Source organism: Zootermopsis nevadensis, unplaced genomic scaffold, assembly GCF_977971745.1.
Source record: "Zootermopsis nevadensis isolate Lab colony 2312 unplaced genomic scaffold, Znev_1.0 Znev_ptg000003l, whole genome shotgun sequence".
Classification (NCBI taxonomy): Eukaryota; Metazoa; Arthropoda; class Insecta; order Blattodea; family Termopsidae; genus Zootermopsis; species Zootermopsis nevadensis.
This window is the reverse complement of record NW_028259135.1, coordinates 1,806,497-1,832,120: the sequence shown is the minus strand read 5'-3', so window position 1 is coordinate 1,832,120 and position 25,624 is coordinate 1,806,497. Positions and strand designations below refer to the sequence as shown.

The following is a 25,624-nucleotide window of genomic DNA, read 5'->3' as shown; positions in this document are numbered from 1 at the left end:
AAAATTATTGAGTCGTGTGAGCAGGGGAAAACACTGCATAATCCATGCTGTAGTGTTAGTTTGTTTATATTACTGGGAAATGTAATTATTGCAGGTGAAACCCCTGGTGATTACAAGGATCTGAAACCAAACAACCCCAACATTAAGGTGGAAGATGGAACTCTGACTATTAACAATATTCAGAAGACAAATGAAGGTTATTATTTATGTGAGGCTGTCAATGGTATTGGTTCTGGACTGTCAGCTGTTATTCTCATCAGTGTACAAGGTATGTCACACGTAATCATATTCTGATGTTTTGAAACTGAGGCTAGTGAGACTGCTCTGGTCCTAGAAAATGTCATTTCTCATACCTGATGACTTGATGAGAAATTCCTCAGTTGAAGAGACTGTATGGAAGGCTTGATATAAAAGGGCATTTCTAGTTCAGTTGAGAGTCGCTGTCAACTGTTCAAGGCATATACCCTGACCGTGGAGTTAGTTATTTGCTATATGTTCAGTTATTCAGCTAAATTAATCTTAAATTGTGTATTATATGCATTTTGTAATTATTACATAAATAAAACAAAACTGACCGTCCGTATCAGCCAATTTCCCATAGGCATGATGTGTATTTCTTACTACTGCAGAAGATTCTGTACAAATTTGGAAATAATCAATGCAGATGATGAATTAGATGATTTGTTGTGGCCTGAATTGAATTATGTTTATTGCAGTCATAATTTTTTTTTACAAATGGCACTCCCAGCAGCTTGGAAAATGTCAGGAAACATAACAAATAAAAGTGTTAATAATTGTCTTGCAATGAAAACATATCCTGTAATTATAATTGAAAATTTGGCCAAAGTTTAATTTTTATATCTGCCTTATTGTAGCACCACCACACTTCGAAATCAAACTTAGGAACCAGACATCACGACGCGGTGAGCCAACAGTATTGCAATGTGAGGCCCGTGGTGAAAAACCAATTGGAATTAGGTGGAATATGAACAACAAACGACTTGATCCCAAGACTGACACCCGGCAAGTACTACCAACATGACCCGAGTCTTCGTTGTCAATCACGACTCTTGAAACTGCTTTATTTTGGTGTATGTTCAGTGTTAAACACTAGCACCATACAACGTACTGGCTCTCAACAATCAGCACATACTGTGTAGTGATGAACTGTACGACATTTAACAGTTATGGCATATCTCAATGTATATACATCCAATGAGTTTTGACATGAGAAACATTTCCAGAGCCAGCATTAGAGTGCATGCATAATTCTCTTCAGTTTAGTGGAAGCAGAAACACTGGAAATATGAAGTCATGTGAAATGGATGGTGCAGTATTACAAGATGTACCTCAAAAGCAGAACCACTAACTGCAGTCATATGGTTCCAGAGAATATTAAAACAAATTGCGTGTCATTATGGCAGACACAGAAAAAATTAATGATATTGATTTTGAAATATTTATTGATAATGTATGGAAATGCAAGTTCTGAGGTATGTCACAGTTGCCAGATGTATATTTTCTCAGAAATTATTAAATAAGATTTATTTCTAATGCTCTTCTATGTTGAATATAAGGCATACCCCATTTCCAATTTATAAATGAAAATACAAGTTAAAGAATTTTGTAATTGAAGATATCCATCTTCTGGGTTATTGCGCTGTGTAGTCTGGTCGATGTTAACCAACGTTTCAGAGGTCATACTGCCTCCGTCATGAGGGCGATGAGTATGAAGAGTTCTGTCTTCTCTCGCCCACGTGCTACCATTAGTCCACTCCCATGCCTGCTCCCATTGGCTCGGGAGCCTATAAATCCAGCTCCTCACACCCTATTGGCATATTCATCGCCCTGATGACGCAATAACCCAGAAGACAGATATCTTCATACTCACCGCTGTGAGAACCTCAAGTCTTACAATTTTGTAATTGGTAAAGCAAATAGAGTATACTACTACTGAAGGAAAGTGTTGCTTTTTTTTTTATTCTTTGTGGTATTTTTAGGTACACAATGCGAGAAGAAATACTTCCAAATGGTGTTCTCTCTGACCTTAGCATCAAACAGACAGAACGTACTGACTCAGCGCTGTTTACCTGCGAGGCAACAAATGCATTTGGAATCGATGACACCAGCATCAACTTGATCATTCAAGGTTTGTTAACAAGTGCAAACTGACATGACCTTATATAGATTTACAGTGTCAGATAAATTTAGGGATTATTATTGAGATTAACTTGGATTTGAGGAAATTTATTTAAATTGACTGCAGTGAGAATTTTGAAATATATACGATAAACATTATTTTTTTAAATTATAATTGGTTTTGGAGTCTCACACTTAAACTGCATATGTGTTATAGAAATCACAGCTATGTTCCTATGTTTGTCTCTTTATGGTCAACATGCAACACTGAATTGGCTTGTGCGGAGAACTAAGGATCTTGATATCTTCCAGCTTTGCTGCTTTAGTCCTGACAGTAGAAATAATTTTTATTTTCCAGAGGTGCCTGAAGTACCTTATGGCTTGAGGGTGTTGGACAAATCTGGACGTTCTGTTCAGCTGTCATGGGCTGCCCCTTACGACGGCAATTCTCCAATCAAGCGGTACCTCATCGAGTACAAGATCTCTAGAGGTGAGACTTTATGTTCCACCTGATACTAATAATGTTTGAAGGTAATCCCAGCTGGTGATTTACAGCCTGCTTTTGGTCCATGTCCTAATTCATACCAGTTCACAAATTCTATCTGCCATTGCATTTCATTTGGCTGTAACGAGGGTGGGGGGGCTTGTTATTTTTTTTGTTCTCAATTTTTATTTAATGTCTAACAATTTTGTGTGTGACTGGCTTTCAGGGTTTAGCCTCGTGGAATAATGATAATTTTGTGTAACAATGCATCATGGGACAGTGAACAGGTTGACATTTGGATGTGATTTTGCCCCTGTGATGTAATTTGTTACAAACAACTCAATATAATCTCGGAATGAAATGTTTACCAGTTCTGTCTTGCCTGCTTTTTGAGCAGTAACTTATGTTCTGTGTTCCTTTCTGTTTTTATGTTCAGTAAAACTGTGGAATTTAACATGTAAACCACAAGATACATTTGGATTGTAACATAATTTGTCTCTTTAGGCACGTGGGAAGCAGATATTGACCGGGTTTTGGTACCTGGGCAGCAGACAGTGGCTGGTGTGTTCAATCTTAGGCCTGCAACCACGTATCACTTGCGCATCGTTGCTGAGAATGAAATTGGAACTTCAGAACCTTCTGACACTGTTCCCATCATCACTGCAGAAGAGGGTAAGCCCACTGATCATATATAGGTGCTCTGTATTTTATAGATGTCATGGCTAAACCTATATATAACAACATTCAGGGAACAAAAATGTTCAGACTTAGTTGTTGTTAAGATAATTTTCTAGCAAAATGTTCTTTAATGAACTTTTTTTTAAAAAAAACTTTATATAACTTTGTGAAATTCATAAGTCAAATGTAGTGCGGAGCAGAAGCATATTTTAAGGTACTGCTAACATTTGTGTGAAAATACTAAGGTTAACCACGAAGAACTTGTCATATATCCAACTCCGGACTGAACATAGGCTTCTGTGTTTTTATATACATAATTTATGGGGTTGAGGTGCATATTTTTGAGCTGTTTTCTCAACATTTTAAATGTACCGAAGAATGAGTTTGAAAGTATAGAAAGCTTTTTCATGATAATTGTTAGCTGAAAGTATTTTTATTTTGCATTTCTTTCGTGAAAGGTATCATTTTTGTTTTACAAGATACTTACAGTACATAACTAAAACAAGCAACAAAAATTTGAGAAACAAATCCATGAAATTCACATTGAATGACTTACAACAATAACACTGCACCCTTTCCACAATGTTTAAGCTTTCAAATCTGAATAGTAAGTATGCGTACCAGGTGATTTAACAATCAGTAACTCTTAAATATGTATTTATGGGTTTTGTATAATTATCACTGTAAACACAGATTATTTCCTATAACAGGATTTACAAACTGATGTTTTTAATGGTGAAGTGTTGTGTTTTCTCTGGGATATGGACTGAGTTCTTAAATATTATTTAGATGAGCTTCAAGTTTAAAGGGTTGATGTCTGTTCTTTGTATAACCATAAGAATGTGATATTAGTAACCGAAGATTATTTGATGATATGAAGAGGTTGGCATGTTTGAGTGCTATTTTTTGTATTGTAGTGTGTACATCTATATTTTAGCTCCTGGTGGCCCAGCCACAGCTGTGAAGGTAGAAGCTGAAGACCAGCATACACTCAAGATCTCATGGAAGCCTCCAGAGAGAGATCAGTGGAATGGCGAGATTCTTGGCTACTATGTGGGCTATAAGCTTGCTTCATCTGACAAACCATACCTATTTGAGACAGTTGAGTTCAGCAAAGAGGAAGGGAAAGAACATCACCTGCAGATCAGTAATTTGAAGTAAGACCCATTCTTTAGGCATTATGACATTGTACGACTTCAGTGAGTATGATGGCCATCTTCTGGGTTGTAGTGCCATGTAGTCTGGTAGAAGTTTACCACTATTTTAGAGGTTCTTGCTGCCTCCTACATCAAGGTGATGACTCATCGCTAGACTTTCACGGTGCTACAACCCACAGGACAGTTTTTAAGGTTTGTGGCTTTGCTCCTGTAATCTCCTCATTAAAACAAACCACTTCTGTCTTTGCTTCCTTCTTGTATGTTGCTTAGTTTCCAAGCTACAAAAACCACACTCACCAGTACTCAAGCCCAGGACACTATTTGATAGCTCCGACCTTTCTGAAATCTCCTGGTTTCAAGGCATAAGCATGCAAATTGAGGCAAATTGGCATATCTCTTCTTGAGCTAACACATATATACATGAAGATTTCGCCCTGATGACGGAGGCAGTATGACCTCTGAAACGTTGGTTAACATCGACCAGACTACACAGCGCAACAACCCAGAAGACAGAAATCTTCATACTCATCGCCCTGATGATGGAGGCAGTATGACCTCTGAAACGTTGGTTAACATCGACCAGACTACACAGCGCAACAACCCAGAAGACAGAAATCTTCATACTCATCGCCCTGATGATGGAGGCAGTATGACCTCTGAAACGTTGGTTAACATCGACCAGACTACACAGCGCAACAACCCAGAAGACAGAAATCTTCATACTCACCGCTGTGAGAACCTCAAGTCTTACATATATACATACCTGTAACTTCAGTTTTTGTATGTAAGATAAAATGAGCAAATGTCATGGTTCATTGTTATTAACAATAATTTGTTTTTGTTTTATGGACTTCTTCATCCAGTGATATCATCTGTCCAAAATAAAAATTTTCATTTGTTTTCTCACACTTGCCTGCAAAAGCAAAAATCCCAAGAAAATATGTTTTGAATTGTGATTAAAACTGCTGATGAAATCTTGTGTTTTAAGAAAGGGATGAAGTTTTGTAATAAATTGTACAGGTTATTTTGTGAATTTGCATTTCTTCACATAAGAGCAGATTTACCACCTCATGTTGACAGTAGAATCTGAGAGGCCTGCTTCAAAATGTTGTAGCTGTTCACTTGATTTGTGGCCTGTTTATTACCTGCCTGCATTATTGTTCTATACATTATATTGCTATTGCCAGAATAGCATTTGTATATTCTTAACACTGAACAGGCCATGTTAATACTGAAAAGTAATAGGTCTAATTGTTCAGAATCATAAAATTTATTACAGTAATAGCATGTGGTTTAATGATTGTTTTACAACACAGGACATATACCCAGTACTCAGTAGTGGTTCAGGCTTTCAATAAGGTTGGTCCAGGACCTATGTCAGAGGAGACACGTCAATATACAGCTGAAGGAATTCCTGAGCAGCCCCCTCAGGATACTACATGCACAACGCTCACCTCCCAAACCATCCGAGTGTCATGGGTCTCTCCCCCTCTCACTGCTGCAAATGGCATAATCAAAGGCTACAAGGTTATATATGGTCCAAGTGACACATGGTATGGTGAGTTGCATTTTTGACAAATCGGGACTTTTGTTAGGTGATCTGTCTTTATAATTAAATTTATTATAATTAATTCAGTTTGTCTGCCTAGACTTCTTTGTTTCCAACTTTATTAATTTGCATTAAGAGACCATTGCTACAAAATAAGAAAAGGCTACTTTGATAGTTATATAAACAATGCTTAATGTTTAGATATGTGCTTATGACATGGCCATTTTCACATACAATTATTAAAGGCATAAATTCTTATCCTTAGATGGTTGGAAAGTTATGTTGGTTCATTTAGTTGAACTGTCCCATCCATAACAGCAAAAGTGTTTTGTACCACGCTATAGCCAGTATGTTGTACATTTCAGTTAAAATCTGAAAAGGTAATGTAATGAAGAACCATCTTGGGAGATGTCCTGTTGAAAGTAAGGTGGATCCAACCAAGGGGATTTTGAAAATAGGAGGTCGATGGAACTTGCTCAGAATTGTGTTCAGTTGTAGGCTTTGGTATTGTCAGCATTGAACTTTTGGAGTGTGCTACCATTATGTTGCATAGTTTTAATAGGGTGATATGCCGGTATAGTAAAATAGAATTATTCAGTTTCACTAAATTTAATTTATACCCGACATCTTCATTTGCAGATCGGATTATGGAGAAGTTGTGAAGTCATTGTTTATATTCAGTACAATTCCAAAGTAAAGTTACCAGGAAAACAGGTGTAAGTTTCTTGTTATTACTTCCATTAAAGTTGTAAATCAAATTCAGAATCTTGTCTATTGTAGATGAGAACAGCAAAGATACAAAGATAACGTCATCAAGTGAAACTATCCTCCATGGTTTGAAGAAGTACACCAATTACAGCATGCAAGTTCTGGCCTTCACGTCAGGTGGAGATGGTGTTCGTAGTGCTCCAATCCATTGCCAGACGGAGCAAGATGGTACGTCTATTATAAATTTTCATTTGTAATAAAATTTGTTTAAAATTTAAATAAAGATTTTTTCCTAATTTTATGTGTTAGTGTGTTCACCTCTTATCATTGGATTAGCATTTCTTTATATTTTAACAATTTTATTGTATAGCTGTAAGTATTTTATATGGACTATTGCATCATAAAAATAATTATTATTACCAGACTGAATGACTGTGACTTAAATTTGTTTGACTGATAAAATGTCATCTTAAGACTACGTTTCTACCATAATTTACAAAACCCAAAGCATCAGTGTTTGAACTCTCTTCTCCATTGCTTACACAACATATTGTTTAATTGCTCACAGTTTAAATTTTGTCTTTCTTTAAAATGGGGCAGTGGAGAGTAATAAGATTTATTTCACAGAAATGTACATGACTGGGATATTCCTTAAGGTGGCGACTGACTTGTAACATTTGCCTGTAATGTAACGTGTTACAAATCGAGCATTACACAAGTGAAGACAGCGAACGGAGCCGCTCGATGCGAGCCGCTCACGCTCGCGGGCGCTCCATCGTGTTGTCGGTTTTCTCGCGAATCCCTTTGAGTGTTACATTACAAGTCAGTCAGTCAGTCGAGCGGTGTCGTAATGAGCATTCATGAGTTCTTTAGATAAGAGTAGCGTATTAAATGAAACAAAGATAACACAACCTCCACGTCCGACATATTGAATGAAATGAATGGAGCACAGTCGAGCCGAGCGTTCAAAACGAGCATTCGATGCGCCTCACCAGTTGTGGTGTAATGTAACATGCTCGCCGCGAATGTTACATTACGAGTAAATGTTACAAGTCAGTCGCCACCTTTAGGCATTTGTAATGTGCAGAAATCTCAACTTTGTGAAAGGCTTTGATTGCATTTTGCATTTGAGTATTATAACATGAGTTGTGCATTGCAGTTCCTGAAGCTCCTAGTGCAGTGAAAGCACTTGTTATGTCAGGAGATTCCATTTTGGTGAGCTGGAAGCCACCAGAGCAACCAAATGGCATTGTGTCACAGTATACCGTGTATGTGCGTGAGGACAGCGAAGAGGCTAAAGATGTAAGTGTCATGGCTCACTTGTTTTATATCTGTCATGTCCTTTGATTGCAGTAATGTGAACAGCTGATACAAAATGTAGACCAAACATTGAGTGGTTAGCACTCCTGCTCTGTATTCATGAGTTCTGGGTTCTGATACTCACCTGAAGACTGGCTGTCCTGAATGAGAAGACATCCATCTTTCTGTAACATTTCTATGTCATATTTTAATGTAAATGTGTTGAAAAATATGTATTATGCATGTGATGTTTTGATCTGTAATAAATTTTAGAAGTCGATTGTTTCCTTTCCACGTGGTTACCAGGAGCAGAATTTTCGGAGTACGCAGCAACAGGATTGTACATTCAAATGTGATCTTTAATACCATGTTTCTGTGTAGGAAGAACCAAAAGGCACAAAGGTTCCACCCTTCCAAATGAGTTTTGAAGCATCAGATTTGAAGAAAAAGGAGCGCTATGAATTCTGGGTAACTGCATCCACTATAATTGGTGAAGGCCAGCCATCAAAACCTGTTTCTTTGTCTCCAAGCAACAGAGGTTGGTTCGATGAATTTCTGTAGTCTTATATAATCCATAGCATCCCTGTTTATTGATATAAATTTATGTATTCTAGATTACAGTGAAACCTCTATCCATCGTTCCCGGAACTATCGTTTTCCCGGATGCATCGTCCGTTTTGTTCGGTCCCGAATACATCCCATATTAAATAATGTTACATTTTCCCGCTTCTATCGTTCCTCGAACTATCGTTTTATCGCATCGACCGTTCAAAAATCTCAGTCCCGGCCAACAATTTTCCCGCAATGATCGTTTCTGAGAAATTAAAATGCTGGGTTTTGAGATAAATTAATACCGAAAGACGCACAATGTTTTTGGAATACGCAGTAGCGGTAACCTGTTATATCGCCCAACCAGCACATTCTTTTGGAATGAGGGGTCAGCGGTGCAGGGGTGATAGTTGGAGTGAATGGCGGTGCTCATTGTCAGAAATTTTACGATTTTAATTAGGGTGCACTCATATTTCGTTCCAGCGATGCCAGATGGCATGTGCAGTGTGAATTTCTTCACAAATGCTTTTATTACAAGTACAAAGGAAAGGCTGGCGGAACTTTTCATTCTTCTGGTTCATCTTGTTTCCAGCGGTTCAGGGTCTTCTACAGCTACGTTTCGTTGAGTTCGGCAGTAATAGTATTTCCATTCTTCCTGTTATTGTCCGCAAAGGGGGTTGGAGCGGTGAGAAAGAGGAAGACGACGAATGCGAGCCCGAAGCTTTGCCGAGTTTTGCCGAAGCACACGCTGCATTGGCGAAAGTGAAGTTCTTTTATGCGCTTAATATTAGTGAACGTGACGAGGAAAACATTTTGAACGTGGAAAGTGCTCTGTTTGGTCTAAAACGTAAAGTTTCGACAAACCAGTTGTCCATTAAAGACTTTTTTGGTAAAAAGAAGTAACTTTGAAAGAGAAACATTGTTTTTTTTTAAATTTTTAATGCTTTCCCGCATCTATCGTTTTCCCGCATTCATCGTTTTTATTTCCCACCCCCGCCGAAAACGATGCATCGAGGTTTCACTGTATCTTGATATGTTAACATGATCTTGATTCAACATATTATATTACCACTGCACTTTGTAGATTCCTACAGATATTTAGGATTTGAGGTTTTCATGGTGGTGAGTTCGAAGATAGCTGTCTTCTGGGTTGTAGTGCCATGTGGTCTCCACAACCCAGAAGAGAACTATCTTGAAGAAACAGTTGATTCAACAGAATGAAAAGTGGGCAAAATGTCCATAGACATATTATCTGAGAACATATTGCCCATACAGCTGTTCTGGCATATTATAACAAACAAAGTGTTAAAGTTGCCAGTGTCTGATTGTCATGTATTTTAATTTCCCAGTTCCTGCAAAGATTGCTTCATTCGATGACTCATTCACGGCAACATACAAGGAAGATGTTAAGCTTCCATGTCTTGCCGTGGGAATTCCTGCTCCAGACATTCAGTGGAAGGTGAAGGGTGTCGCCTTCCAACAGGATGATCACATCCGCCAACTGCCTGATGGCTCACTATTCATCAAGTCTGTGACACGTCAGGATGCTGGAGAATATTCATGCTCAGTGGAAAATTCATTTGGACATGACACAGTCACTCACCAGCTTATTGTTCATGGTAGTGTGTAGTTTGTTTATTGTTGATACCTAAAGCAAAATCTAGTTTTATTTCAGCTGCTCCATCCCATTTGACAGCAGTTCTTAACTGTTTCTAATTCATGGACTGGTCAAACAACGGTGGATTCTGAGAGAACCAGTACCCTATCTGTCTCACATAGCACAATGCAAATAATATTCTACAATAGTATTAAAATATATTAAAATTGTCCGTCAATCACAATAAAGTAATATAAGATAATTAGATGGTTAAAATATTATCCTTTGTTCCGTATCGAGTACTTGATTTACATATGGAACATTCTCGACATGTTTCGGCTTTCATAGAGCCGTCATCAGGTGTATGTTATAAACTCTAATTCAATTACTAATTTTTAATTTTCTTATCATTTCTTCATTTTTTCTTGTATGACGCACCTACAATATCTTATAATATTCTACAATTGGAATTATTAAAGAGACTAGATTTTTCAAACATCACTATGTTAATAAATGGCTCACCTTCTTGACAGCTTGACGATAATGAATAGCTAATACTGTTTTTGGCCAAATTGTACCCTAATTTGTTAATTATTAATAAATAATTCATACAATTCTTAAAATCTGTGATTTCATGGCAGAATTATATGTTTTGTTTATTGTTGGATGTAACGGGCGTATTACTGAATTGTAAATGTAAAGTGTTTTAGTTATAAGATAATGTGGGATGTCACCTTACAATTAAACTTATTTTGTTGGCAGCTCCACCACACTCTCCACAGGTATCCCTAACATCAATGACAACCAACTCAATTACCATGAAGTTGCGCCCACATTTTACTGATACAGCCCCTCTGCATGGTTACACGGTTCATTACAAACCTGAGTTTGGAGATTGGGAGACTGTGCAAGTCTCAAATCAAGCTCAGAAGTATACAGTTGAGAACCTATGGTGTGGATCACGTTACCAAGTCTATGTTACAGGATACAATAGGTAATTAAAACCAAATCTAATTAAGCTATGTATGTGAAATATCAAATGTTTAATGGAAACGTTAAAGATTTGGATGAATTGTTTTAATGATGTAAGACTTGAGGTTCTCACAGCGGTGAATATGAAGATTTCTGTCTTCTGGGTTATTGCGCTGTGTAGTCTGGTCGATGTTAACCAACGCCCTGATGACGGAGGCAGTATGACCTCTGAAACGTTGGTTAACATCGACCAGACTACACAGCGCAATAACCCAGAAGACAGAAATTTTCTTGTTTTAATGATGTTTAAGAAGACTGATTATATTAATGATTGTACATTGCATACAAACAGAATTATTTCTGTTTCAGCATTGGTACAGGAGAACCATCAGACATTTTGAACACACGTACTAAAGGCTCCAAACCCGTGATCCCAGAGGCAGGTCGCTTCATTGAGGTTTCTACCAATAGCATCACACTACACTTGAGTGCATGGTCTGATGGGGGCTGCCCTATGCTTTACTTTGTTGTGGAACACAAGAAGAAGTAAGTAGTCTTTACATTTGTAGACTAGTCTGTGCTAAATATGATGTCTGTCAGAAATGAGACTATTGGTGTTGCATATTTGGCCATAATGTAAGTTCATTTGTTTCTAAAAATCACAAAGATGGCTGTTTTCTCGGATGTCGCATCAGGTAGTCTCAGATATTGACCTACATTTCAGAGGAGTATGTGACCCTGATCATGGAGTCGGTATACAGCGTTCTAGAAGACAGCCTTCTTCAAGAAAATAGGAATGCAGAATAAGATTAGTGTAAAAATTAGGCACTCGGAGGACACCGTGGACTGCCTACAGTTTTTCTTCTGTTTATACATATATCAGTGATCACCATTCCACTAGCAGTGAAGAAAGTATTAACAATCTTATTCCACGTTACAGATTCATGCTTAGTTACTCACCTGGTCAAATTCCATGCATCTGTAGAACTGTGAGGTCCAGCACCATGTTCATCAAATCCCTCCAGTGGAGTCAGTAAAATCTTATATGCATTTTCATGTAGGATGTATTTGAATACTATTTTTGAGGTTTAACAAGAGGTCTCTTCCCCTGAGGTGTTGTGGCCAAAGTTTAAAGTTTTGTAAGAATTTCTCATTTTTACCTTGCATTCTGTATATCCCACTCATTTCATAATTCCTAGTTTAATCATGCTAACAATACTATGTAAAAATTACAAATTATTATGAAGCTCTTCATTTAATTTTCTCCAGCCAGTCATTACTTTTATCTGTCCTAGGTCCAAATATGTTTCTCTGATGAACTTTGTTTTTAAAAACACAGTCAGTGAAAGGAATAATAGTGTTTTAAAAATGGTATGAGATGTCTTATAAAATGGCTGACATTGGTCTTTGTTTTAAAACTTTGTCTTGTGTTTTTTGATGACAACATTGTCATCTGCACAAGTTACTTAGTAAGAAATGACAGATGACAGAATGATTATGCTTTGGAGACAAATGTGTCCTGTTTGGAGGAGCTGAAGAAAATTACAAAAATCCTCAGTTAGGAACTGCAACAGTCTGTAGTTTGTAGGAATGTGAAGAGATTTTAGTGTCCACACTGTTGCAGACTACAGACAGAATGGAATCAGGTGTCCAACAATGTGAAGCCTGGTGGAAACTTTGTCGTACTGGACCTGGACCCTGCCAACTGGTACCATCTGCGTGTCACCGCACACAATAATGCTGGATTTGCTGTTGCAGAATATGAATTTGCCACACTTACCATAACTGGAGGTAATGTGTTACCGTTATTAATGACAGGTACAATGCTAGGAATCTTCAGAGCTTGAAAACATTAACACTCAGCTGTTCGGTACTGCGGGTAAATTTTAGTTTAGAGTTAATGTAATATATTTTAATTTTTTTGACTCATAACCATGCTGAACATAGCTGGATGAAATAAATATAATTTACAGTTAATTTTAAAATTTTTATGTCATCTAAATGTGTTTAAATTTGTGATAGTTGCAATGTTTAGACTGCTTCATAGTCACTGTGAAATTATTTAATTAAAAAGAACCTAGGCCTTTTGTATCTGAACCAACTTTCTGGTGTTATTTTTAACAATTAAGGAGTCTAACAGAGGTATGTGAGTTTGTTATAAAGGACTTGAACTTGAAAAGTGTCATTAACAGTAGATGTGCAGGTTTAGTTCTGAAAGAGATGAAATATGTTAGTGAACATGCATCTTAAATAAATTACTTTGGAAGGGAGATCAATTTATAATTTCAGTACTGATTATTCATGTGGCTGATACCAGACACCCATGAGGTTAAGTGTTGATTCTCTTTGCTTGACATTTGGGCAATTATCAGAGGTAGAAGTATCTGCCTTGTAGGATCCCCCGATAGGAAAGCAGGTTTCTCTAGCCCTACTTGGCATGTTGCAAGATGAACTCTGAAAATGTGAACAGAATCTGCCAATTAGATGCATGTTATTTGAGCTTAAATAATATACACTGCCTGATCAAAAGTATCCGGACACCTACGCGAAACTGTCCTCTATGTGTCCCTCGGATTTACTGCCCAGTAGTGGACATTAATACGGGCTGGGCCCACCCTTGGCATTTATTACAGCTCTAACTCTGCGGGGGAGACTGTCTACCAGGTGTTGGAACGTCGCCGGGGGAATGGCCGACCATTCTTCCTGCAACGCTGTAGCAAGCGTAGTTAGTGATGTGGGTCGTTGGGGTCTGGTGCGCAGTCGCCTTTCTAGTTCATCCCAGAGGTGTTCAATAGGATTTAGATCGGGGCTCTGGGCTGACCAGTCCATTTCCGGAACCTTATTGTCCACAAACCAGTCACGAACAGACCCTGCTTTATGGCAGGGAGCATTGTCATGCTGAAACACACAGTTATCATCTCCGAACTGGTCTTCTACCATAGACAACAAGCAGCTGGTCAAAATGTCCTTATATCCTTCTGCCTTTAATGTGCTCCGTAGTATTACGAGAGGACCAAGTTCCTTCCATGAAAAACACCCCCACACTGTCATCCCATCTCCGCCGAATTTCACTGTGGGCACTATACAGGCCGGCATGTAGCGTTCACCTAGCATTTGCCACACCCAAACCCTCCCATCGGACTGCCACATGGTATAGCGTGATTCATCACTCCAAATCACGCGTCTCCAGTCGTCCACAGCCCAGTGGCGGCGCTCTTTACACCACTGAAAGCGGCTTGCATACTGATGTGGCAACCAATAACCATACCACGTTCGAAGTCACTGAGCTCCCTTGCTCCACCCATTCTGTCGGTATCGTGTAGCACTGAACAACATCGAGCCCTCTGCCTCCTTTTATAGCAGCGGCGGCGGTCGTAGTGATATCTAGGCTCGAGTTTACGTTTACGGAGGGGTGTCCGGATACTTTTGATCAGGCAGTGTATATTGCTTTGTGAATTGCTGCAAAGTGGTTGGAATCAGTGAGATTTCATTTTCTCATACTCTTCTGAGTTGTTGTAGAAGTTTGCTCACATTTCTGAGGTGCTTGCTACCTCTGTCATCAGGGTGATTACTCTTCACCCTGATGATGGAGGGTGCAAGCATCTCTGAAATATCAGTAAACTTCTACCACAATATGTGGTACAACAACCCATAAAAGTGCCATATTCAGGTACCAGTTTGCTAATATTGAAGTATTAATGTTCACACTAACAGTTGCAGTATCTGACATGTACCCACATGCCGAGCAGTAGTACCTCAACACAGGGCATTTCAAAATTGACTACTGATTTTCGTTTTTTTTCTGGTTCGGTGTTGCAGGTACTATTGCTCCAGCACGTGAGATCCCTGAACAAGGGGCCAATTCCCCAATTCACATCTTCCTTTCAAATCTGAAACTTGTGGTCCCTGTAGCGTCAGCTATTCTGGTGATAATCTTAGCAGTTGTGGTGATCTGTGTGTTACGTGGAAAGAGTTCACATCAGAAAGGTAAGCATCATCTATATGTTGTAGGAACCATTGCACCTCCTGAACAAGATAACACATCAGTTAACCAGTATTTCCCCTGGGTACCAGAGTGGTTGGACCTCAACATTGTTGTGCCTATAGGGGCGACCGTAGTGGTCATCATAGTGGGTGTTGTTGTGATATGTGTGGCCCTGTCACGACGGTCTCGGGGTCCTGAACAGACCCGTCTCAGAGGTAATATGTTATGTTGGTTTTATATCTGGATTTCTGTATAAAACAGAATATAATTTTATTTTGATGTGCTTTATAATTTGTTTATTTATGCAGGTAGATGTTTGTCATTTTATTGAAGGATTATGACTTTAGAATGTTGTTTCTTATCATTCAGCAGTACATAGTCTATGCTTCTAACAGCTCATTAAATAAATCATTACTAAGAAAATAAAAATAAAATTATTGCTTAGTTATTAATACATTTTTAATTCAGTTTTTTTTATTATTTATGCACAGATTACCAAAATATTTATGCAACCATAACATCACATTTCTTACTAATTATATTTCCAGATGATGTGGTATACAACCAGTCAGCTGGTGGAAACTCTACAATGGATAAGCGACGCCCAGATCTTCGTGATGAGCTTGGTTACATCGCTCCTCCAAACCGCAAGCTGCCGCCTGTGCCAGGCTCCAACTACAATACATGCGATCGCATCAAGAGAGGTACAGTAATAAGTAAGGATGTCTTAGCATTCTACTGTGTCTGCATGGTACCCGGCATGTATTGTTGCACACCCTTTTGGATGCTACTGAACTCCAAATTGTGAACAGTTAATATGAATGCATGATTTTTGTATTTGACAGTATCTTTTATAACACCCATCAGTGTGACACAGAGCTGTCCATCATCTCCACATTTGTGTTCAGTAAAAACCTTGTCATGTAATGGAGACTTTATTTCTGATAGACTGAGGGTGTCGAAGATCAGAGGAAAATATTTTGACCTAAAAGAGACAAAGTAATGGAAATTATAAGTATAACATAATGAGGAGCTTTGGAAGTTGTGTTGTTGAGCTAACATTGTTATGATAATTTAGTCAGAAGAATGAGATGAGTAGGACATGTATCTTGCATGATGGAAGCAAGAAATATGTGCAAACATTGTAAAATCACAAGGGAAGGAACTATTTGCTAAGTATAGACATAAATAGAAATATAATATTGTTTTTTAGTTTATATAGTACTTTATAAATTATACAGAAGGATGATTATGAATTAGGAAGATCGCAGTCATGGCTTTTTAAATATTGTTCCAGTATTTGCCTTGTGGGGGCTAAGAAATCCATGAAAATCTTGGTATATTCAACTTCTAGACCAAAACTTGATCATGGAATCTTCTCAACATAAAGTTGGTGTACTAATCAATCAGCTGAAACATTAGTTTAATGCTGAAATGTACCTTAGAGAACTGTGTTATGAAAGCGTGAGCCACGGTGGTCTAGCGGTTAGAACGCTGGCCTTGTAATCCTGGGGTCTCGGGTTCGATTCCCGGATTCCCGGCGGTGCCCGAATTTATAACTTGTGTTGGGCAAGGCCGTGGTCTAGGCAACACGGAGTTTTCCTCCGTGGCATCCCAACAATTACTCCATTCACACACAGAAGAAGGCAATGGCAAACCACTTCTGGATCATCTGCCAAGAACGTATATGAACAGGTCCCAGTCCGAGAAAAGGATGGAAGGATCCTGTTCATATGGACCTGTCATCAGACAGAACACTAAATAAATATAGGGTCCAGCAGTGGGCTTTTGGAAACAGTGATAAATTGTCAGTTTCAGTGATAGTAAGGGACGTCCTGACCAGGTGAACAACTATTAGCTGCTCAAGGAACACGTTATGAAATTGATAGTTACTTCTAAGGGCACTGCGTGAATGGACGGTCAACAGCCACTGAGAGATTCAGTACTACAGATTAGTGTTACATATTGAAATACGTTTATGAGACTGCTAAACTGAAGATCTTATATAAGACTTGAAGCTTCTGTGGTGACATACTTCCATAATTTTGGGGGAAATCCACATTGTTGTTGAATGGAAGTCCAGCATTTTGGAGACATGGAAAGCTTCCAAATGGGAGTACAATTCACCTGTGGTATAGGTTATAGCTTGAGAAGATTATGTTACGAGGAGCATTAGCAAAAGCTGTTAATTTTTAAAGAATAAGAAAATTCAAGGATTATATGACATTTTATTGAGTAGATTTGTGTTAAATAAAATATATTATTTCATGGTTCGTTACTTTTAAGTAATGATAAACAGTTATAATAAATAATGTGGTACATTACACCATTGGTAAAAAGTTACATACATATGGACACTTTACAAGAAGACAAGATACATAAAAGCAAGCAAGAAATTTCACTTTTCATTGTCTGAAAGGTAGCTTTAATAACCATTAAACATACTAATCTTCATTCACATGCATTTGAATAACAAACATGTCAGGTTTTTCATGTTGTCTTGTGTGTTCAGATGAATTGTGCTGGAGGTAAAATAGTCCTCTATTACCATATAATCAAATGTACATGACAAGATAGCCAGCTGCAGCTAATGATGTCAGTTCCTGTTGATTTTATAGAAATTTTGGAAGTAATTATGTAACTCTGTGATCTGCTTTATACATAATTTCTATTAGTATAGAATTTTCTTTACTGTTAAATGTACTTTCCTCCTGGAAAGTGTTCCAAAAATTCCTTTGTATCTTACTGGCTGATGGTGTAGTAAGAAAGTGTACAGAATAACTGATATTTCTGTAATATGAAGTGGTTTTTCTCAGAATTCATCTCTGCAATTCATAGAGAGTTAGCTTTCATGGTGGATGTCTTTAATAAATCTTCTCAGGCCAGCAGCCATGTCACTTGGTTAAACTCTGCCAAAATTTTGAGGGCCATCTCCGACATCATTTTCAAGTACACATATTTATTTTCACAGTCTATACACAAACTTATTTAAAATGATGTTGTTAAAATATTATAACATTTATAGTATAAAGTATATTATGTTATATTTATGGCGCTTTTTTATCGTAGTACGACATTACATTATTCAGCGCTTCTATTTTTGAACGACATGTTTCGATGTTTTATGTCATCATCTTCAGGTTTATAAATTTATATTATTTTAAAAACTATTATACATTTTAATGCATTGCATTTATTGATCTTTTAGTATGTTTTTAGAATTTTCCGTCTTCATAATGATCTGGTGTCTGTATTCAGAGGTTCATTATCAAGTTGTATTTGTGTGACGTATCCTACGTCTGATAGCAGGAGACGATAAACTGTAATTCTAATTGTATAATAGTTTTTAAAATAATATAATCAGTAGATCACAGATTATGGTAATCAGTTTGTCTTTTATTTTGTACACATTTCTTTTCCTAATCCATTAGGCGTAAAACACAAGATGTTTTCAACACACTAGGTTTTAAATTAAATGGTTTTTTTTTCAATTTTGCAAGAAACTTGTATTAGAATGGAAGAAATAAGAAAGTTGCAGAACACAAATGAGAGGGCTTTTCCAGAGTATGTTGCACTCCAAGATACAGGACTTTTTCACCTCCATAAATGTGTGCACATACAAGGCAGTCAAAATTATCCAGAACTAACCCTTAGCAAATTGCCATGTGGCCACTCTTGCATGCAAGACCCCACTGCCCTCTATTGGTTTGGACACCTCTGCTTGCTACTATGTTTACATTTGATTTGCCTCTCCTTGGGGCAGGTTTCTTTTAGTTTATGTTTTGTTTTTGCTTGTTTATCCATTTGGCCGTTCTGTCGGTGTTAGGTCATTCAGGCTCCTTCCGCAGTCATGCCACTTGGGACCCTCGTCACCCCCGCCACATGTACGAGGAATTGAGCCTTCACCCGCCTGGCATCCGTCGCATTCCTGCCCATCCAGGCTCAGATGAGACAGTATATCATAGAACAGGTAAGACATTAGCTGTCTACCTTTACAATCTTGTTTTAAATATTTTCTGCCTCTTTTCTTTCACTTTCTTAGAATATTCTTATGTATTTTTATTTTGACATTGACATTTTATTTGTGTTCAATCCCCCCTCCCCCCACATACACAACCCAGTTTTCTACCAACCCTGTGAAGTGACATTAATTAAACGTGCTGGATGAATATAGTAGAATGACAACAAACTATTGACATGATCTGTTTTGCTTTGAAGTTTCTTAATTTCAGTTTGTAGGTATAATATGTTTATTCTGTGCCAACGTTCAAATGCTTTGAGACAACATTAAAAACTGTAAATTACATTCATGGTGAAATTAAGAGCAGTTTAAATTTGGGGAATGTTTCTACCATTCAGATTAATCTTTCAACCATGTGTCCTATCCATATACCTAAAGATTAAAATACACAAAACTGTAGTCTTACCTGCTATGAATATTGTGAAATTTTATCTTTTACCCTAAGGAATAATATTAGTATATTCAAAACAAGGAGCATGAGATGGGCGATACTTTAGGTTATGTCACAGTAATAGTGATTTCATTTATTTTTTATGTAATGTTAGTCCATTTGAAGGTTTCGTTGAAATGTTATATTTTGATGATTTGTATGTAGGTAATATAACATGTTCCAAACAGCATTAAAGATCACATTTTTAATCTCCTCTGCACTTGTGGTTTCATTCTGAACTACACTAATGCCAGGATTTGTTTGAAAGGAATATCAACACTTGAACATTCATTCTAGTCACCATCAGGCAGAGTGTCAATATAATGTTTCTCTTGAAGATATCCGTCTTCTGGGTTATTGCGCTGTGTAGTCTGGTCGATGTTAACCAACGTTTCAGAGGTCATACTGCCTCCGTCATGAGGGCGATGAGTATGAAGAGTTCTGTATTCTCTCGCCCACGTGCTACCATTAGTGTACTCCCATGCCTGCTCCCATTGGCTCGGGGCAGGCTACACCTTTCACTTCCCGGCCTATAAATCCAGCTCCTCACACCCTATTGGCATATTCATCGCCCTGATGACGGAGGCAGTATGACCTCTGAAACGTTGGTTAACATCGACCAGACTACACAGCGCAATAACCCAGAAGACTGATATCTTCATACTCACCGCTGTGAGAACCTCAAGTCTTACAATGTTTCTCTTGTCATTGGTGCCATGATCACTTTACGGTCATGTTCATAAGTGACCAGCCTCTCTTTCCAGTTCATTCTGGTCTCAGCTATGATTTATTACTAAAACTGGCTTCACAGTCTTTACTACATCTCTCATAAGACAGACAGTAAACAGTATAATAATTAACTAATATTATAATTTTTGTGATCAAAATTTTTAAAACACATTTTCCTTTTCTCTCATCATAATGTAAACTGTCAAGTATTTATATAAACTTGTAAGCAATGTTTTTTTAAAGAGAAAATCATACCAAACAACATGCCAACATGGGAAAATTAAACTGAAATTATCTTCAATGTTAGACTATATATTCAAATGAACTTGAAAATCTACATGTATATAGAAATAATGTTAAGATATCATGAGAAGTAGTACTTCCTCACAGAACATGGAAATTCCCTGTCTTGTCTGCAGCAAATGACAAAATGAGTTAATTAGTTGCTTTTATATAAGGTATAATGGTAATTGCATAGACAACAGGACAGCCAAAACTTTGAGAACATTGAGGTAAGTTACTGCTGCCCTCTAGCATGTTGTGCTTGAGTGTTTTCTCTTGCTGCATGTTTTCTAACTATAGTTAACTCTTTTACAGAGCTTTGTATAGCAAAGAAAAAAAAAACCCACACAAAATATGCTTGTTGTATGTATCTGGCATGACAGTCATGTATGGTTACTTTTAACAGCAGAAACAGAGACATGAATTTGCTCTTGACTTCCCAAGTTTATACTTAAGACAGTTTCAGTTTATGGGATTGATTTCATTCTGTTCTAGAAATCTGTACCTGAAAATGGGGGCAGAGCGTTTATGTTAAATGTTTTTAGCACAGCTAGTACTTTAAAAACTAAAAATAAACATATTTTGTCTTATAGTTTAGATGCGTCATGTTTGTGTTCAAAATTCAAATATATATTTATTATTCAAGTCTATACACAAACTTTTAAATTGTTGATGTTAAAATTTAAAATCACCATTAATATTCTGCGCCATTCATCGTTATCTCGATGTTACAATATTGCGCTATATATTACTACATGTTTCAATGTCATAGCATCATCTTCAGGGTTTTTATCTTTAAAACTATTCTATATTTATTAATGCACGCTTTTCATTGATTGTAGATTACTGTTGTGGGTGTTCCTTTGATCTTCTTATTATTTTGCATATTATGTTGCGTATTATGTTATTTGTTCAAATGAATGAAATCAATGAAAAGCTTGCATTAATAAATATAGAATAGTTTTAAATGATAAAAACCTGAAGATGATGCTATGACATTGAAACATGTAGTAATATATAGCGCAATATTGTAACATCGAGATAACGATGAATGGCGCAGAATATTAATGGTGATTTTAAATTTTAACATCAACAATTTAAAAGTTTGTGTATAGACTTGAATAATAAATATATATTTGAATTTTTTTCTTACTTTTGTGATTCATTGGTTCTCCACACACTTCAACATAGCAGAACTGATCAAATAAAGTACATTGTATTATTAGCTAGCAAAGTTCTGACTGTGCCTGCTGGCTGGGCCTTGCTAATGATATGTTTTATCTTACCAGTTTTGCTGTGTTACAGTATATAAAATATTACTGAGCTATGAAAGTAAGACAGAAGACTTCTTATTCATCATTTCTCAAAGTGGGCTAACACAGTTAACATAAACACTTGGCCCCTGCCTGAAAATCAGATTTAACTGTTCTGATTAAGTTAAGGTAAAGTTGCCTCCATGTCCAAGTAACACCCCACATTAGAGACATGATGGTAAATTTCCACAGATTATAAGCTTCAGGACTAAATGAGGTGAGTGGTCAGCTGCATGTTCCACCCAGTTTATCTCCAGGGAAGAGCTCGTTCTGCCCAGCTGAATGGCAGTAACTACTCTCATGAAATAAACTTAATTGTTTCCGTACTGACAAGAAACAAAGAAAGCAAAATAGAGGCAGGAGGGGTACATTGTCTGAGGGCAGTTGCTAGATAATGGCTATATGATCAAAAGTATGGAGCAGACGTGAAAGGAACTGAAAACAATTTATATCATTTCAAAAATAAAATAATTTTAAATTAGGTGGTTGGAACATTCAGGAAGGGTCGAAAATGTCTGTATCCTAGTATTTTATAAAATACCAAACCTGCTGGCCATCATAATCCTACTGTTTTGAGTAGTGGTACCCTCATAAAAAAAGGGGTTCCATCATCATTGCTGAGGTGCACACATGTCAAGAAAGTTCATTAAACTAAAAACAGTAGCCACAACTTAAGTGAATGTGAATGCTCTGTTTTCATATTTTGTCTCATGTTTTATGGGATAACTGAGTGAAGGAACACTAGGAGTTTTTACTCCCTTTTAAGGATTCCATGTCTACTTCTTTCAAACTTTATTAACGAGTATGCATGTCTATCGATCCGTTCTCTGATTGATATATGGGCATGCATTATTATAGATAATAATACACTGATTTTTGACAAACTTGATATGTATGTCTTACCATTGGATGTCTTCTGTCTTCATGTTTTTAACCCTTTGTCAACAATACCAACATGCTAGCCATGTGAATTTATACGGGATAAGAACACCACTGTCATTGAATACATTTGCAGAGCTTTGATATGCATGTAACTTTAATTGAAGTTTTTAGGTAAATTGAAAATTGCAACATGGTAGCCGTATGAAATATGTAGGTGTGCTGATGACTCATTGTAACTTGATGAAAATTATATGGGTATGAAAAATTCTTATAAGTCTATGAGTACAAAGAGGAGTGTTTAAACCTATAACCAAAACTATAAAATGCACCATGTCAGCACTTGCTAGTTGTACATGAAAACAAAAAGAAACATTTTCTTTTATGAAAGATAAATATACAGTGGGTGCCTTTCCTTTTGTTTTTCATTTCATTTCATTTGATTGTAATGAGCCACTTCTACGCTTTGGCATTCTGCTTTACCATTCCAGGTATGGAAGATGAGATCTGTCCCTACGCGACATTCCATTTGCTGGGATTCCGTGAAGAGATGGACCCTAACAAGGCAATGCAGTTCCAGACATTTCCACACCAGAATGGACATGAACGTACTCACAGTGGTACCATTGGTCCCATGGGCCCCAGTGGGATGGCTGGAAATGGGCACATCCATCAGCGCAGTGGATCTCAGTCCATGGTGAGTTTCATTATCAGAGTTAAGGAAGAACAAGTTACATTTTAAAAGTAAGTATTATTTTGATGTAAACGTTTAATTTCTAAAAATGGAGATAAATACTTCATTCACTTTTCAACATGTTTCCCCTCGTCTCTGTTTACATATTTGCCACTTGTGTACCTCACCTTGAAAACATTTTATCAATTCAATCAAATCTTCTCAGGCGATCAGCTGCGACAAATGGTCACACAAAGAAACCAACATTTTGGGAACCATCTTTGTCTCCATTGTCAGGGTTTTGATCACATCTTATGTGGTTTCTTCATGTAACCATTTGTTGTGGCTGTTTGCCTGAGAAGATTTGATTGAATTTAGTTGTCACGAAAGCTTCAAATCATATGTCACTAACCTTTATGGGAAGGACATGTTATTCTGACATCAGAACCCTGATGATGGGGACGGATTGGTCCTGAAATGTCAGTACCCGCCAAACCATTTGATGTGGTTGATTGCCCAAGAAGATTTTATTGAATTTCATCACCGTGAAAGCTTCAGATTATATATTTTATCTTCTGTTCTTTAGTGGTGTATATTCTGTGCCAATGAATTACTGTGCCCAATGCATTTCTTCATTGATTGGTTTTGGGTTACATAAGGTGAATGTTGCATTACTGGGAACAGTCAAACGTAAGGTGGAACTGAGTCAAGAAAGTTGATTGTGGAGCACCTAAACTCCTTTTCAAATGAGAAACTGCATCATAACTTTCAAAAATAACATTCATTCACTGCCCCTCCCTCCCAAAAAACAAGTCTGGTAAGGTGTACTCTGTGGAGTACATAGACGTTCCCTGTACACATAAACTCTGGTTAACATTATCTCCCTAAACGTATGTAAAAACATGTAACATTCATACAAAATTTTCATTAATTACCACCACCATTAATAAATATTAACACTTGTAATGAATAATGTTAATTTTCTTTTTTACATTTTCATATAAAAATTTTGGGAGTCTGTTAACAAGTGGATTGTTAATTCCATTCTCTTGAATCCATATATTTTCCATAGAATTTTTCTTTTAAATACCCCTTCATCACTGATCTATCAGCAATTTGAGCACTTGAAATAAGGAACCATTAGTGAAATAATACATATGAGTGACGTGGTATGTACAGCCTCGAGCCAATGGGCGTTACTCTCGAGTAGGCAACCAGAATGGTCCTGCCAACTGTGTACCCGGACCAGAGTATGATGATCCTGCCAACTGTGCTCCAGAAGAGGATCAGTATGGCAGCCAGTACGGCCAGTATGGTGCTCCGTATGATCATTATGGCAGTCGAGGCTCTGTCAGCCGACGTAGCGTAGGTGCGTATTTCAAGCTATCCTTAACACTTTCAGTACAGGATGCTGGCACTTTATCAAATGTTTTTCTGTTTCCTACAGGAAATACTAAAAAAAATATAATTACAGATTTTGTGGAGCTAAATTGTAATAATATCAGATGGTAAAATGTAGATCAGCTTTTGTTTTACAACTTGTACACAATGTGTCTGTAAATTTACCACATCAGCTTTTATAAAGACATTAATCTGAAATGAAGTCTAGGATATGAAGAAATACATCAGCATTCTAATATGAGCATAATTATTCACAAAAGGGAATATATAAATGTGACTTTCTGTCAATAAGTGTTAAATTATTTTAACTGTAATATTAAGAAAATATTTTAAACATTATGACAGCAATTATAGGAATTTAAAACTTTTACTGTTAAGAGACAGCAGTTCAATATCATGAAGTGAATATTGAAGGTTTAACATCTATTCAAAAATCATTTTAGCAGTAGGAAATGGTACTTTTGTTCCTTGATTTGTTTATATTATTATTGTTGTTATTTATCAGGTTCTGCCCGTAACCTACCTTTGTCTGGGAGCCCTGAACCTCCTCCACCACCTCCAAGGAACCACGATCCTAACAGTTCATCCTTCAACGACTCGAAAGAAAGCAACGAGATCTCAGAAGCTGAGTGTGACCGTGATCAGCTTGTAAATCGCAACTATGGAGGTGAGCAAAGACTACACTAATTAGCATGTATTTAAAAGAATATAACCTCTAATCAGAATTATATTGTGATATAGAGATATCTTCTCTACAAGAAATCTCATGTCTGAAGGCT

At 37.2% G+C, this 25,624-nt stretch overlaps 1 protein-coding gene across 50 annotated transcripts in view; it reads left to right on the top strand.

Annotated features, from left to right (window-relative positions):
• Nucleotides 1–25,624, top strand: part of Dscam1 (Down syndrome cell adhesion molecule 1) — a 183,743-nt gene that overhangs the window by 146,247 nt on the left and 11,872 nt on the right. For 45 of the 50 annotated variants that reach the window (XM_087360755.1, XM_087360578.1, XM_087360570.1 and 42 more), the window contains 20 exons: nucleotides 95–268; nucleotides 876–1,023; nucleotides 2,001–2,149; nucleotides 2,498–2,629; nucleotides 3,128–3,295; nucleotides 4,239–4,458; nucleotides 5,775–6,016; nucleotides 6,788–6,943; nucleotides 7,875–8,017; nucleotides 8,396–8,552; nucleotides 9,913–10,182; nucleotides 10,923–11,154; nucleotides 11,502–11,678; nucleotides 12,757–12,923; nucleotides 15,144–15,332; nucleotides 15,666–15,833; nucleotides 18,944–19,087; nucleotides 23,263–23,468; nucleotides 24,624–24,813; nucleotides 25,351–25,512. In XM_087360755.1, coding sequence (XP_087216881.1) covers nucleotides 95–268; nucleotides 876–1,023; nucleotides 2,001–2,149; nucleotides 2,498–2,629; nucleotides 3,128–3,295; nucleotides 4,239–4,458; nucleotides 5,775–6,016; nucleotides 6,788–6,943; nucleotides 7,875–8,017; nucleotides 8,396–8,552; nucleotides 9,913–10,182; nucleotides 10,923–11,154; nucleotides 11,502–11,678; nucleotides 12,757–12,923; nucleotides 15,144–15,332; nucleotides 15,666–15,833; nucleotides 18,944–19,087; nucleotides 23,263–23,468; nucleotides 24,624–24,813; nucleotides 25,351–25,512 — 3,594 coding nt within the window. Of the gene's footprint in view, nucleotides 1–94; nucleotides 269–875; nucleotides 1,024–2,000; nucleotides 2,150–2,497; nucleotides 2,630–3,127; nucleotides 3,296–4,238; nucleotides 4,459–5,774; nucleotides 6,017–6,787; nucleotides 6,944–7,874; nucleotides 8,018–8,395; nucleotides 8,553–9,912; nucleotides 10,183–10,922; nucleotides 11,155–11,501; nucleotides 11,679–12,756; nucleotides 12,924–14,951; nucleotides 15,120–15,143; nucleotides 15,333–15,665; nucleotides 15,834–18,943; nucleotides 19,088–23,262; nucleotides 23,469–24,623; nucleotides 24,814–25,350; nucleotides 25,513–25,624 lie in introns of all 50 variants that reach the window. The other 5 variants (XM_087360853.1, XM_087360839.1, XM_087360843.1 and 2 more) reach the window with 2 other exon arrangements.